The 16316-nt window shown below is 46.0% G+C and overlaps 2 protein-coding genes across 2 annotated transcripts; both read left to right on the top strand.

The window, feature by feature from the left end:
• Nucleotides 1-1280: 1280 nt before the first annotated feature.
• DPCD (deleted in primary ciliary dyskinesia homolog (mouse)) lies at nucleotides 1281-7530 on the top strand. The gene is made up of 6 exons (XM_032965838.2): nucleotides 1281-1420; nucleotides 1882-1962; nucleotides 3125-3240; nucleotides 3472-3605; nucleotides 5817-5919; nucleotides 6702-7530. Exons 1-6 carry the CDS (start codon nucleotides 1324-1326, stop codon nucleotides 6810-6812), a joined length of 642 nt encoding a protein of 213 aa, XP_032821729.2. The 5' UTR covers nucleotides 1281-1323; the 3' UTR covers nucleotides 6813-7530.
• A 2846-nt stretch (nucleotides 7531-10376) lies between these two features.
• CTBS (chitobiase) lies at nucleotides 10377-16050 on the top strand. The gene is made up of 7 exons (XM_032965837.2): nucleotides 10377-10576; nucleotides 11408-11546; nucleotides 12296-12504; nucleotides 13262-13433; nucleotides 14215-14312; nucleotides 15122-15283; nucleotides 15845-16050. The coding sequence occupies exons 1-7, from the start codon at nucleotides 10436-10438 to the stop codon at nucleotides 16022-16024; spliced, it is 1101 nt and encodes a 366-aa protein (XP_032821728.1). The 5' UTR covers nucleotides 10377-10435; the 3' UTR covers nucleotides 16025-16050.
• The last annotated feature ends 266 nt before the right edge of the window (nucleotides 16051-16316 follow it).

The raw sequence follows: 16316 nt of genomic DNA, 5'->3' as shown, positions 1-16316 counted from the left end.
ACAGATTTGACGTCACAGCTCACTTGACGTGCAAAAAATATATACATTATTGAGCTCCCCCTCCCCCCGCAAAAAAGTGTATTTTTATAATGTTTGCATGGTGGACAGTCTGGAAAGTACCCACATGGCAAATTTCAAGTTTGTTGCATGTCAGGAAGTACGCTAAACATTTTGAACAGACACATTCACAACTTTGCCTTTTATATATATGGAGATGAATGCATGAAACGGCACGCGCAAAACGTAAATGTCTCTGTCGTGTCTGCAGTCGTTCGCTTCCGCCACTGTTGGCCCAAGGGGCTCCAACAGAGAGCTCTCGAGTCTAGACGGCACTTGATCTGCTCTTTCACGCTCGCCAGGCGTCTTTGGAAGACGTGGGAGTTTCCACACTTTATCCCACCACACTTAACCTGCCCATCGACTTAACTGTGGTAAACCCATGCCTACTGCTGGGTGGACCATAGACCGTGGGGGGAGTCAAGATACTCTGCCCCATTGTTTTAAACGGGCCCGTCGACAGATTGAATCGAAGTGGGAAGAAGTCCAGTGGCAGCGCCCATCGGTTCTCGGTTAAACTGGCTCATACGTTATGTTTACCCTATTGCTCGGGACGTTTCTATATGGGCGACAAACCGGTTATTATCGGGTGTTTTCATATTCATGTTTTTAAATTAATCTGTATGTAGACTGGAGGAATCCGATGAGCTACATGTCTCGAAGGGGCGGGTCAGCAAGTTGGCTGTGTCGGGTGGTGGCGGGTTTTAACGACATATTTACGCGATCTAACCCAAAACAAACCTATATTAGATTTTTTTTTAATTTAAAGCTTTCGTGACTGCAGTGATTCATATTATTGGTTCTTTCGGTAAAGTCACGTTGAAGGGAAACAATAAAATAATAAAATATATAAAACAATAAAATTCTCACGACGTTTCGACTGCAACACAAGCAGTCATCATCAGGTGATGACTGTGTTTCCCTTCTACGTGACTTTACAGAAGGAACCAAGAATATGAATCCCTGCAGTCACGAAAGCTTTAAACCAAAATTTAAACCTATATTATGCACAGTTGTAAGTCAAACTTTTGAGAGCTTCTCTAATCTTATTTAAAATACGGTTGGGCCCAGTAGGCCGTATGACTAATGGGATGTGTAACCAATGCTCATGTTAAAATGAGTAAAAAATTAGCGACGTTTCGGGAAATAGCCCTTAAAGGTGCGAGTGAGTGACGTCACTCGCGAGGTTCCCCTTGGCTCCGCCTACTGGAGGGCGTGGGAGCTGCGCATGCGCAGTGGCGGCAAGGAGCGGTGGGACGCGTCGCCATGGTGACGGCAGCCGCCATGGGGCAAGAGCGAAGGGAGAGCGGGGCTTGGGAGCAAGAGCTGAGGGCGGCCAAGAAGACGGCGCTCCTGCAGGGCGGTGAGCAGGCAGGCACGGGCGAGGGCCACGGGCTGAGGGAGATGGGTTGCGGGAGCCGTTGTTGATGTCACTTGGGTGAGGGACCTGTGAGCGACTTGGGGTTGCTGTGGCGTGTACACTTATCTGATATAGGTTGAATATAACCCCTCAATCCAAGGCGCTTAACAATTATAAAATTGTACATACGATGGTAGTGGTTAAAATCAAGTGGGGTTATGAAAAGTGGTGGTGTGGTTATGGCGACAGGAGGATAGGTGTAGGCAGTAGGGGTAGTGATGGGGGGGTTGGTGTAGTGATAAGGTTTGGGGTAAGCCTGGTCGTAGCTAGGGGCGGCGGCAGGGAGTAAGTACAGTAGTAAGATGGGCAAGGGAGAGCAGATGGGTTTTAATAAGAGGGTGGCATTGCGGAGGGCTTTTGGTTGAATTGTGGTTGAGTCGTCCACTGGTTTGTTGTCTGTCCAGGCAGGCGGAGGGTCCACTACTCGTTTGAAGATGCCCGCGAGATGATTGAGGAATATGATATCATCACAGAGCTGCTGATGTGTATGGACTCGCATCACAATCTCAATATCACCATGATCATCACCACCCCTTTTAACACCCCAGCATCACCATCAACTCCAAACACCATGACATTATTAATATAATCATTCTCATAATCAACATCACCATCACCTTTATCAACACCTAGGTTGAGGAGTTGTCAAGTGACGCCACTTTGTGAGCCTGAAGACTGACATATATAATTCGGCCAGGAAAGTCACACAGAATTGCACACGAACGACGCATTCACGCAAGCACCCGATGCTCCGTTTTGAAGTTTTAAAATTAAACATCTTTGCCTTGTATTATGTTTTGAATTAGATAATGTTATTTATTCATTAAAAGCTTATATCATCTTACATCTGGAAGACTTAATTGAAAATTACATTTCGTGTGAATTTTCTCTCGTCGTTAAGTAGATGGCCTTGCTGGGGGTTCTGTTCGATGCGGACTTTCACCTGTTTGGGATTGCGGGATCGAGATAAGGTGACAGAGAGCTGGCCGTGCGAGAAGACCGCCGTCTGCACATAGATTCCAACGTGATCGAACGTCTGTCCCTGCGCCTCCGTCGTTCATGCATGGGGCACGTGTAGGTTTGCAGCGCTCGCTGCATGAAAACAACGGAAAGTGCAGCGTTCATCACAGATAGATAAAGTTGTGCGCTTATATAAGAGTATTATACTTCATCCAAAATATTTCTTTAAAAAAATCTAAATCATAAATGGTGTCTATATCTGGGTGCGGAATTGCAGCAGTTAGCACACTGTGCTATGAACCCGACGACCCGATTTCGATTCCCACTCAGATAACATCAGTCGTGAATATCTGCACTGGTGTTGAATCCTCCCCTAGGTCGACTCAGCGTTTTTTGCGATTTGTTTACCTTTCCTATGCTTTGTACTCATCGTTTTCATATTGTTTGTGGTTGTAACTTTCTGACCCACCCCTACTGGACATCTTTGAAAAAGAGCTTCATAGGTCATCTGATTTATCCAGGATAAACAAAGATTCTGATTCTGTGTGCCGTGGCAGCCTTAATAGGTATTCGTTAACAGAACTTGCCCCAACAGTCTGTTGAAGTCTATACGTGGGATATTTTTAGTTTGTATGTTTGTATGTGTGTCTATGTGCATCTGTTTGTATCTGTGTGTATATGTATCAGTGCGTAGGTGGCGTGTGCGCTCTATGCTCGGGGCGCCCCGGGCCTGGGAGACAGAGGTGGGGGAACCCGGCCCATCCCCATCATCAGTCGATACGCTCAAGGAGAGCGCAGCCGCTGTGGGTCCCTCAGCTGACCCACATGACCCCCCATAACTTCACCTGCATCACGACCCATGTTCTGGCTTGTGTCTCTGCAGTCTACGCCATGTGCATTCACCTCTCCGTGTTCCTGTGTCCCCATGCCCCCACACCCCCACACCGGGTTCCCCCGTGTTCCCATTACCCGTGTCTCCACATCATGTCTGTGTCCCTGTCACCACACTGTGTTCTCATGTCTGCATGTCTCAGCCCGTGTGTGTTCGCGGGGAGACACGGGAGGAGCTATGGTGGCGTGTGAGGAATGTGCCCTATCCTCCACACGTGTTCTCCGTGTGTGTAGACAGCACCAACAATAACCTCGTGATCAGCACCTCCAACCACAAGTGAGTGTGTAGGGATCAGTAGGGGCTTAGCCACTAAACACTTTCGCTCCAGTACAAAATTACTATCCTGTATACCACCAAGATCTTTTTAAGGTCTCCCCTCATACCTCTCCACCCTTCTCACTCCACTGACCACAGAAAACCACAACATTCTATGGAGCGCATATAATCTGCTCATCTTACCCAGTACCGGGACTATCATAACTGAGCGGCGTTTCTCCTTCGCTGAACCAGCAGCCGTCTGGAATGCTCTCCCATTGCACAAATGCAGCATCCAAGCACCATCTACCTTAAAGCAGCAGCTCAAGGCTCACCTGTTCAGGCCGCCATCTGTTCAGGCTATCACCTGTTCAGTCTCTCACCTATCTAGACTCGGCTGTTCAGGCTTTCACCTGTCCAGGCTCTCACCTGATGAGGATGGCATATAAGGGACTTTGAGTCCTGGCTCTGTACCTCAAGAGTTCTCGATCTAATAATGCATCCTATTTGTGATAAATAGGTGCACTATATACTGTTTATTATCATTGTAGGTTCCTTGACTCCCCCAACATTTTTAGATATGGCTAAGAAACACACAATGCTATGGCCCTGGTCAGCACACACACATGACACTCTATACCCTGCGTCACTTGCTGAACGCTGATGTGGGTAATATTGATGGTTGGATGGTGTTTCAAATTAAGCAACCATTGGAAAGATGTTCTAAATCGAACTAAACATTAAACTAATTTCAATGGTACAGTATATTTTTCAAGTAGTGGTACCCCAAACTTTCGCAGCTCTTATAAATTCCCTTTTCACACCATCAATAGGTAAACTCCCCCCCTTCCCCCCCCGCGCCAAATGGCAAGTCCACAGGCACGTACACCACCTCTTTCCGAAAATCCGCCAATCAAATGCTAATTTTTATGCTAATTTCTTTATCAGAACACCTTGTTTGCTCGCACACAGTTTAAAGGTCCGCTGTCTGAGCGTGGTTGTGTTTCGCTAAATTCTCCTGTTTGATGAGTACTAGGTGCCTCAGTGAATGTATATGCTCTAACTTTAACATAGCTATTTCTGTGACCAGTTACAAGCTAATCACTCAGCTATTTCAATGCTAAATTCTATGCTAATACCTTGTCAAGGGGTACCTCTGCGGATGTGTATACTTTAACTTAGCTATTTCAATGAGCCATTTCAATGCTAAATTATATGCTAATTCCTTTGTCAAGGCACTTGGTGTTTTTCTTCTCACACAGCTTAAAGGTCGTGGTCTGAGCGTGGCTTCTTCCACTCCAGCGCTGTCCTCCTTCACCTGATGAAGGCCGCTTGTGTTGTGGCCGAAACGTCGTGATTTTTTGTAAAAAAATTTGTTATTTTATTTTCACCTACGTGACTTTACCCAATAGAACCAAAGAGTATGGATGGTGTTTATGGTGATGACGAAGATAGAGGTGATGGTGATTGTTGTGTGGTTCACAATCACGATGGATGTGTAGTGTCTCGAAATTACACTGACACAGAGTAACAGGTCACCTGCTTACACTTTATTAATCCTCTCGCACCCATTGTAGGCACTCTTATTACTGCCTTCCACTGTCACCACACACTCTGCTTCTCCTACTACCCGCTCTCATCTACTCCGCACCTCACCTACTCCGCACCTCACCTACTCTGCATCTCACCAACTCTCTCCTATCTCGCCGCTGCCCTCTCCTACGCTGCCCCCTCCTACGCTGCCCCGTACCCACTCACCCGTCTGTCCCGGGCGGGGGTTTCAGCCAACACCCGCCCGGCGACGGCGTAAGGGGCGAGGTCCCGTTGACGGCTCGAGCGGCAGCGGCGAGATGTCTTCTCTCTTGGTCCCCGAACAACTCAACTTTGCTCATGCACACTCCCGCGTATATACCCCTGCTCATTACAAGTCCTTACATGCTCCCCACTTAAGCTGTCGCCTCCACGACGCCTCTCGCACTCATTAATCCCTACTCATCGCCCCCATCTCCTGTCTCTCCGGCGCCAACCTCCTGCCCCCATGCACACACCTGCTCGTCCTCAATTGCACCCGCTCAACTGCGCGCACTGCGTACATCTCTACTCTACAGATGTATTGTGGCGTTGGTGGTGTTTATGATGGAAATAGTGTTGATGGTGGTAATAGTGTTGATGGTGATGATGGTGGTACTGTTAAGATTAATGTTGAAAGTGATGGTGTTGATGGGGGTGCAGGTACTATAAGCGACTCTCCATCCCAGATCTGGATCGCTTGGAGTTGCCTCTAGACCCAGAGGCCGTGTCCTTCAGTCATAACAACCACACACTCATTGTCAAGGTGAACCACAACACTACAACACAACCAGCAACATGTGCAACAACACACTATACCACATTAACACCATACCGCACGACACCAACACGGCACATATGTATGTGTAGTGTCGTAGGTCTCTTCTTCCTTCTGCTCGAGGCTTGTGTGTGTGTGCGGGTGGCGTGCGGCACACACACACTCAGTCGGAGACGAGGTAGTCGCAGGAGGCACCGTCCTTCCCTTTTATTGTTGTGTTCACGCCACCAACTCCGGCCCCCCCCTCTCACGACCACGCTGCCGCATGACCCGGCCCAGACACGACCCTATCCGCGTTGCACCAACGGCGTCGACCGAGACAGACAACTACTGTCCGGCTGCGCAATGATCGGGCTAAGGCGGCAGCGGCGAAGATGGCGACAACGACAGTGACGACGAGACGAGTCCACTCCCAGAACCGGAAGCCTGGAGCTCTCGCTCTCTGCTGCTTATATTCCCCTCGGCGCGGCTTGGCTCTGCCCTAGCCACGCCTCCCTTCTCGAACCTGCCAGAGGGTTCCAGGGGCTTCCCCACGAGGTCTACCATGACCCTTGCCCCAGTTCCTCCGCCCTGCCGGCACACACACGTGTACATGCTCAACGGCGTGTGCGTTAAGTGTTTACCTCCAGTTGCAGCTGCTGTACAACATTCAGCGCTATGTCACTACATATGTATATATCTATGTAGAACTTCTTTCGCACCATATGTTGCCAACTGTGCTAATCGGAGGTCCGGGCACTCACATGACACCACTCTGCTTCTTTCCTCAGTACCAAAAGCCAGCTCGGCTGCTGGATCACGAGAAGCGCGTGCGGAGAGAGATCTGCACACTGAGCTCTGAGGGGAACACTGAGGACAAGCCGCAGTGCAACACACAGTGATGTCTCACCACAGAGTAGCACACAGTGTAACACAGTATAATAATTTAATATAGCGTTATTCATCCCAACAGCATCCTACAGTGCTGTACAATTATATATAAATACTAATCCCATATTTGCGGTTAGCTACACAGCGCGAAAGAAGCCGACACACATACCAAGCAAATTAAAACCCTACGAAGCAAAAGCAAAAATAAATAAAATTAAGAAATGGCACCAAAACAAAAAGTACAAACAACAAAAGCTATCACAATTCATAAATAATACAGCGATGTCTCACTACAGTGCAATCAACACTAGACAAAGACAAAAATCCCCGGTGTAGCCTTAACAGACGAGACAAGTGCTGTTAGCAAGCACCGACGAAGGCCGGCACGGCACACGAGGTGGTGTGTGGCCAGTACCATGCCCACCTTTGTCTCCCCAGTGGCAATGTTTACACACTGCACCAGGTAGTCATTTGAGGCTGAGTCGACCTAGGGGAGGTCCAGACCAGTTCAGATAATCGTGACTGGTGTTTACCACGGGTGGGAATTTAACCTCGGTTGCTGGGTTCATAGCGCAATGCGTTAACCGCTCCACTACTGCTCCCCACACAGTGTAATACATAGTGACGTCTCACCAGTGCGACAATACACTGCAACACACAGTGCCATCTCACCACAGTGCAACGGTGGGAACTGTACTGTGACTTCCAATAAAAAAAATATACCTCTCACTGCAGAATCAGAATCTTTCTTTTATCCTAGAGGAATGTGATGAGCTTTTAAGCTATTTTTCACAAGCCTTGTGTTACACGTCAAACCACTTCAATCTGACCGTTGGGGCAGTGATATGGCCCAGAAGTAGCTTATTTGCCACTTGTTGCAGACATTTGGAGTTCAAATCCGACAGGCTGCTCGATGTCATAATATTATATACACAGTATATTCAGAATGATTTATCCAGCAAAGCCATGCTTTATCAGAGAAAATGTGTTTGCATGTTCACCACAAGCACTGTGTGTGGTTAATGTAGACTTGATTCCTTGCAACAGGTTTCTATTTGGTGTTTGGACATCTTAACACCTGTTTTATTGCCAGAAAGCGTAAAACCTATTATTTCTTCATGTATTAAGGTCCATGATTGAGGTTTTTTTGGGTTAGATCGTGTAAATATATACATGTGTCATTAAAACCCGCCACCACCCGACAGCTAGTAAGGGTTGTCACGTAAACAGAACATGCCAATTCGTCACTAGTATAGCACACCGGTGTGTTGGAGAGCCAAGCCACAACATTTACAATCCGAGTACGACGTTTCACCAGTAATTACAACTAGCTTCATCAGGCGACAACCAGATTTGTGGAGAAGTCTTACTGTTTCGTTCCTTACAGTGAGGGAAAAAAGTATTTAATCCCCTGCTGATTTTGTACGTTTGCCCACTGACAAAGAAATGATCAGTCTATAATTTTCATGGTAGGTTTATTTGAACAGTGAGAGACAGAATAACAACAAAATCCAGAAAAACGCATGTCAAAAATGTTATAAATTGATTTGAATTTTAATGAGGAAAATAAGTATTTGACCCCTCTGCAAAACATGATTTAGTACTTGGTGGCAAAACCCTTGTTGGCAATCACAGAGGGCTGACGTTTCTTGTAGTTGGCCACCAGGTTTGCACACATCTCAGGAGGGATTTTGTCCCACTCCTCTTTGCAGATCTTCTCCAAGTCATTAACGTTTGCAGGCTGACGTTTGGCAACTCGAACCTTCAGCTCCCTCCACAGCTTTTCTATGGCATTAAGGTCTGGAGACTGGCTAGGCCACTTCAGGACCTTAATGTGCTTCTTCTTGAGCCACTCCTTTGTTGCCTTGGCCGTGTGTTTTGGGTCATTGTCATGCTGGAATACCCATCCACGACCCATTTTCAATGCCCTGGCTGAGGGAAGGAGGTTCTCACCCAAGATTTGACGGTACAAGGCCCCGTCCATCGTCCCCTTAGCAGAAAAACACCCTTAAAGCATGTTTCCACCTCCATGTTTGACGGTGGGGATGGTATTCTTGGGGTCATAGGCAGCATTCCTCCTCCAAACACGGCGAGTTGAGTTGATGCCAAAGAGCTCCATTTTGGTCTCATCTGACCACAACACTTTCACCCAGTTGTCCTCTGAATCATTCAGATGTTCACTGGCAAACTTCAGACGGGCATGTACATGTGCTTTCTTGAGCAGGGGGACCTTGCGGGCGCTGCAGGATTTCAGTCCTTCACGGCGTAGTGTGTTACCAAATATATTCTTGGTTCTTTCGGTAAAGTAACGTAGAAGGGAAACAATAAAATAATAAAAATATCAAACAATAAAATTCTCACGACGTTTCGACTGCAACACAAGTAATCATCATCAGGTGTGAAAACCACAACAAGATAATTTGAAAAGAGTGGCGGTAAAACCGCCAAATTTGAAAAAAGTGGTGGTAATTTGAAAAAAGTGGTGGTAAAACCGCCACTTTTTTCAAATTTTCTTGTGGTTTTCACACCTGATGATGATTGCTTGTGTTGCAGTCGAAACGTCGTGAGAATTTTATTGTTTTATATTTTTATTATTTTATTGTTTCCCTTCTACGTGACTTTACCGAAAGAATCAAGAATATGAATCCCTGCAGTCACGAAAGCTTTAAATCAAAATTTGTGTTACCAATTGCTTTCTTGGTGACTATGGTCCCAGCTGCCTTGAGATCATTGACAAGATCCTCCCGTGTAGTTCTGGGCTGATTCCTCAACGTTCTCATGATTATTGCAACTCCACGCGGTGAGATCTTGCATGGAGCCCCAGGCCGAGGGATATTGACAGATCTTTTGTGTTTCTTGCATTTGCGAATAATCGCACCAACTGTTGTCACCTGCTCACCAAGCTGCTTGGCAATGGTCTTGTAGCCCATTCCAGCCTTGTGTAGGTCTACAATCTTGTCCCTGACATCCTTGGAGAGCTCTTTGGTCTTGGCCATGGTGGAGAGTTTGGAATCTGATTGATTGCTTCTGTGGACAGGTGTCTTTTATACAGGTAACAAGCTGAGATTAGGAGCACTCCCTTTAAGAGTGTGCTCCTAATCTCAGCTCGTTACCTGTATAAAGGACACCTGGGAGCCAGAAATCTTTCTGATTGAGAGGGGGTCAAATACTTATTTCCCTCATTGAAATGCAAATCAATTTATAAAAATTTTGACATGCGTTATTCTTGATTTTTGTTGTTATTCTGTCTCTCACTGTTCAAATAAACCTACCATTAAAATTATGGACTGATCATTTCTTTGTCAGTGGGCGAACGTACAAAATCAGCAGGGGATCAAATACTTTTTTCCCTCCCTGTATATAGAGGCTTAGATGTGGTGACCACGCTTCTGCGCTCTTGTGCAAGGTGGAGGGAGGATTATTGAGTCAACGTACATTGTGCATGTGCTCGCATAATGCAGTAACCAAAAAAAACCTCATGCATATTGGTCGCGAAAGCCTACGCGTTAAATAGATTAAGGTCTTTAATTATTTCGATGGCTGTGACGTAGTAGGGGAACGGGCTCCGCACGTTGACGTCACGGGTATCGGAGCGCGTGACGGTGGCGTCGGGGAACGCGGAAGTGTCCCTGCGATGGAGTCGCGGTGCGCGCCGCTGCTGCCGCTGCTGCTGCCGCTGCTGCTGCACGCGGCGCGCGGAGAGGAACGCGGCGCCGCGTGCCCGTGCCCGGTGCAGACTCTGTGTCTCCCGCCATCGCTCACTCCGGCCTATGAGGCGAGTGGGCCCGCGGGGTGGGCGGTGGGTTGGCTCGTCGCATTGACTATGAACTTGAATGGGTGACGACACCTGGCACCTCGATTCAGGTGCACACGACCACATGTGGGCAGGGACCATGGCCACTCTCTTCCACATGTGGGCAGGGACCATGGCCACTCTCTTCCACATGTGGGCAGGTCACTTGATGGGTGATTTCGGCGGGTGTCAGATTTTTTGCAAATGTGATTTGTAACTTTGATCATTACCCGTGCATCAATTCATTTTATTGAAGGACTGTGTGTTGTTTTAGAGTGGTCTGGGGCTGTTGTCTGGCTGCCTGGCCCAAGATTGCATTCAGTACTCTTTGGTTCTTTAGGTAAAGTCACGTAGGCATAAAATAAATCACGACATTTCGGGCGCAACACAAACGTCGTGATTTATTTTCTACCTACGTGATGACTTTACCGAAATAACCAAAGTGTGGATTCCTGCAGTCACGAAAGCTTCAAATCAAGATTGCATTTAGTGTTGAAAAATCGTCAAGAATGTATGTACTATGCAATTTATACTTATACACCTTATATTTATTTTAGTGACTTGCTTACGTTTTCTCTACTTTGTACTCTTATCGTTCTTTGTATTGTTTGTTGTAACTTTCTTACCAGCCCCAACTGGACATCTATGAAAAAGAGCATCATAGCTCATCGGATTCCTCCAGTCTAAATAAAGATTGATTAATCCGGCCCAGAGCATTGTGGGCAATAAGATAGACTTACCCTCCGTATTTGCAGGTTAAACATTTTGGTATATTTTGGTTGCTGGGGATGAGGCTAACGCTGTATTTTACAGGTCTACGTGTTCCATGTTGGAGGGAAAGATTGGATGTTTTATGACTGGACTAAAGTCACAACAGTGGCCATCTTCAGCGGGTTTGATGCAGCGCTCATGTGCTACGCTCACTCAAAGGGGGCTCGCGTTGTTTTAAAAGGTAAAATCTCAGAGCCACAAATAGAGCACTCATTGGCTTGATAATAAAGCAAAGTCATAAAACACTGCAAGCCCCTATAATATATGTAAGTTTAATCAATTCTATTCAACTAAATTATTTACTATCTATACACTTTCACGAAACACTGACTTGATTCCAATGTATAAAACCTACTGCCGCCCTGCTGCAGTAGTTCTCGGTGTCCGCTGCCACGCACACCGCTGCTACCACCCTCGCTGGGCCGAGCCAAGCGATCACTTCATCGGGTTAAATTTCCTACGCTTTCCTGCACTGTTCCCAAACCTTTTCGAGTGCGCTCTCGGCTGCTCCAGTACAGACTTTTAGCCGCTTCTTGTTGTTCTGAAGTCTTTAACTCAATCCTGTGCGCACTCCCCAGTGCCGAAACGTTCCCACCGATCCACAAATATGCAGCACTCCATAGCCCACGCGTGGGAGATTTTGCCATTCACCCTTCACCCTACATTAAATTTGCTGCGGAACTTCCTTCCCCACAACAGTGCCACACACACCGCAGAATGACAGCTGCACCATCAGCCCCTCAACCACATCACCCATCATCAACATCCAACCCTCGAACTCGGTATGCATATAATTGTGTGGACACTCTCGTAAAGGAGGTGTTTCATCTCACAGGATTTTTCCAGACGAAATATCTTAACTGAAAAAATGTGCATGTGAGTTGTAAGTTTTTAGATGAGCGTATGTAACGCTGCTGCCTGTGCCTGCAGGGGATGTGGACGTGCAGAGTGTGGTGGAACCCGCGGCGAGAGCTCGCTGGGTGCAGCAACAGGTGGAGCTCGCACAGAGCCACTTCATGGATGGGATAAACCTGGACATCGAGGCGGCGGTGGGGAACTCGAGCGCGGAGCGCGCGGCCCTCACGGCGCTGGCGCATGAGACCACCGCCGCCTTCCACTCGCAAATCCCTGGCTCGCAGGTTCGCCACCACCCCTGGGCCCAGATTCGCAAACATCGTTCGCCTTGCCGGGGTTTTTAATTAGGGCTGTAGCAATTTTTGAAGGCAGTGATTTAATACCACTCACAATTCAGGGACGGTATGCAATTCAAGAATCGATCCTTGTTTTAACACGATCCTTTGATCCTCATAACTGTTTAATCTCAACGACACTGATCAACTTTTATACTGAAGGTCAGAACTACACGAAGACAAATATCTCCCATATAGCCTTATCAGACTGTTGGGGCAAGTGCTGCTCGTGAAAATCATGGCACACGAGGGGGTGGGTGGCCAGCACCTCGCCCGGCCACCTTTGTATCCCTAGTGGCAATGTTGCACACAGCACCAGGTACTCATTTGAGGCTGAGTTGACCTAGGAAAGGCCCAGGACTGGTTCAGATAACCGTTACTGGTGTTGGCTATAAGAAGGAATCGAACTCGGGTTGCCAAGTTTGTAGTACAGCCCGCTAACTGCTACACTACTGCTCCCAACAACTGCACTCACCCACGCACTCAACCATACTGCAGGTCAAAACACCTCTCTCACATGAAAGGTATATTTTCATAGCCACGTGGTAGTTTTATGCCAAAATTATTTTCATTAACCCTCCACCACCTGACAAGATTATCACGCTTACACAGATATTTATATATGCTAATTTATTGAATACATTATTACCAATCAAGCTCCTCACCAGACCTTGATATTTTGTTTTGCATTTGTGTGTGGTTAAAGGTGACATTTGATGTTGCTTGGTCTCCTGACTGCATCGATGGACGTTGCTATGATTACCCAGCCATCGCAGAAGCTGTGGATTTCCTCTTTGTGATGTCCTACGACATGCAGAGTCAGATCTGGGAAGATTGCATAGCTATGGCTAATGCGCCATATGTTAACACTGTGCAAGGTGAGATGCACCAATGTATGACAATGCAAAATACTTGCGGCATAGTACAGAATATAAGAAAATAAGCAGACAATACACCTGCCCATACCTGTTTCTCCACGTAAAATGTTATACATCCCATCAGCCACATGGCCTTCTGAGAGTGCATAATTCTAGCAGCATAATACTGTACAAGCAAACTCTGGTCCAGTTTCTACATTCGGTGTCTCAACTGCAGTCAGGCTAGCTTGAACCAATGCCGATGAATTTCCAGATGTTTATAGGCATAACACACAAAGTGCTTGTCACAAATGAACCACAATACTTTGCTGATCTCGTCAAGGTCATGAACCTTCACAAACTCCGGTCATCCTCACAACGGCTTTTGGATAATCATCAAACAAAGACGGTCACTGCATCGCACGCTTTCAGATGCGCTTCTGCGGCAATCTGGAACGCTCTTCTCATATTAGGAAGCAGCTGGAGCTATGCACTTTTATATCTAGATTGAAAACTAATTTCTTTAGAACTGCTTTTCGTGTTTAGTTTGTTGTCCTTCCCCTATGCCTCCAATTAGCACAGTTGGCTACATTCAGTGGAAAAGAAGTTCAACATACATAGAGATATGGGCTCTAGCTCGACAAGATGTATAAACAATACTTTTATTTTCTACATGGAGGAACAGATCTGTGAGTGAAGGAGTCATCTTGTCTAACAAGCGTGTGTTGCCACGTGAGTGGTGTTTGCTTGTTGTTGAGTTGCATTACCCACGTCGTTTGTTTGTATTGTTTGTATCGTTTAGGCTATGAGAAATACATTTATCTCGGCATCGCGCCTGCGAAGCTTGTGATGGGCATTCCCTGGTATGGTTACGACTACCCCTGCCTGAACCTGTCCGAGGTAACAGCAGCTGCAGATGAGATGAAAATAATGTGTTGATGCTGTCCAGCAGAGCCTCGCTTAGTGTACATATTTATGTTGTTAACCAATAACGGGTAAACCAATAACCATTTGCACAATTCAGTTACCGTTTGAGAAAAGCAGGCACCGCTAACCCGTTTCCAGTGGAATGTAATGGATGTATTTATGTATGTTGAACTTCTTTGCACCGTACGTAGCCGACCGCGTTGCTTGGAAGTGCAGATCATGCACTTATTGGCACGCTTGAACATACAAATGGCATGGCATCCCATGTCACTCGTGATAATAGTTAAACTATTATTTAGGTTTTTCGGTAAAGTCACGTAGATAGGTTCAAAGAAAATAACAAAAAAATTACAAAAAACTACGACGTTTCGATCACAACACAAGCGATCTTCATAAAAATTATGAAAATAACAAACTACGACGTTTCAATCACAACACAAGCGATCGTCATCATTTTGATGAAGATCGCTCGTAGTTTTTTGTTGGTTTTTTTGTTATTTTCTTTGAACCTATCTACGTGACTTTACCGAAAGATCCAAAGAATATGAATTCCTGCAGTCACAAAAGCTTTAAGTCAAGATTTAATAGTTAAAATGTAGAGGTACAGCTCTGTAATCGCTCACTCAGGCCTCCACTAGAGGTAACTCTAGAGGGTACTTGGTCTACTTTTCCACACTGACAAGACTTGTTGGAAGATGTAATAACGCACACATTACCCCTCCAAAAGGTTAACAGAGCTGCTCTACCTCAAATGTGATAACATTATTTGTATATGTTCCCAGCATGCAGTCTGCTCCATTCCCAAGGTGCCATTTCGTGGGGCGCCATGTAGTGATGCAGCGGGAAAACAAATCGCGTATAAACGCATTGTGAGGATGCTTAATGAGTCGCACACGGCGCCACAGTGGGACGACAAACAGAAAGCTCCATACTTCACATATAAGGTATTGTAATGCCTGGAAAGTTATGCGATCTGTTAAAAACACCTCACGCCTTGTTTTACTGTGGCGAGTTTTTTTTATTGCTATTTATCGTGACTGAATGGTTGTCGATTACTGTGGTAGTTGTGCTTTGGGGTAGGATTTTGATGTTTTAAAGGTTTTCTAGGAAAAATAAACAAGGACAAAAAATCATGTATACACGTGGATTCTGCAATGCTTTCCCACGCACACCAGCAGTTGCTGAATGAGGGAACAATAGTAGCTGCAGTCTACAATGGCAGCAGTCCAGTTCATTGAAACCTTATTTGACTTCAGATTCGCCTGATATACTTCAGGCTTTTTCAGGCTCAGTGGAGCTTGGTGTTGATGGGCAGCTTGTGTGTGATCCTGATATCAGAATCAGAATCAGAAAGGGTTTTATTCGCCATGAAAGTTCGCACAGACAAGGAATTTACTTTGGCAGGAAGGTGCATACATTCAACATATAGGAATCTTAAATAAGTGGTATACAAGTCTAACTATATATACAACCGCCGTTGCAATTTATGCTGTTTTTTCCCACAGAATCGCACAGGTGCAATCCACCAGCTGTGGTACGACGATCCCAAGAGCCTCGCAATCAAGGCCGCTTACGGGAGGTCACGTGGGCTCCGTGGCATTGGAATGTGGAATGGAGACCTCCTCGATTACTCCCAAGATCCATTATGCCAAAATCAAACGCAAGAAATGTGGGCAGTATTGTAAAATAAACTATTGTGATTTGAGATGAACACGATCATGGCAAGTTTTAGCTGCGTCTCAACGAGCCTATCATCAGCCAATGCCTATCATCATCACGACTATGTTAACCACCACCATTACTAACCTCACCATCAATATCATTGCTGGAACCTAGTCGGGTTCCTGCAATCACAATACGTAACAATTCTTACATTTAAATATGACTATCACAATATCAATCCCAATAATGTTATTGTATTGCATTTTGTTGGATTGTTTTGTATGTTGATGTACTTCTAGAAGGAATGAATATAAT

Source organism: Petromyzon marinus, chromosome 35 (genome assembly GCF_048934315.1).
Source record: "Petromyzon marinus isolate PM22_M1 ecotype Great Lakes invasive population chromosome 35, UKy_Petmar_22M1.pri1.0, whole genome shotgun sequence".
NCBI classification, from domain to species: domain Eukaryota; kingdom Metazoa; phylum Chordata; class Hyperoartia; order Petromyzontiformes; family Petromyzontidae; genus Petromyzon; species Petromyzon marinus.
Note: the sequence above shows the minus strand (reverse complement) of the source record. Positions and strands in the feature narration are given on the sequence as shown.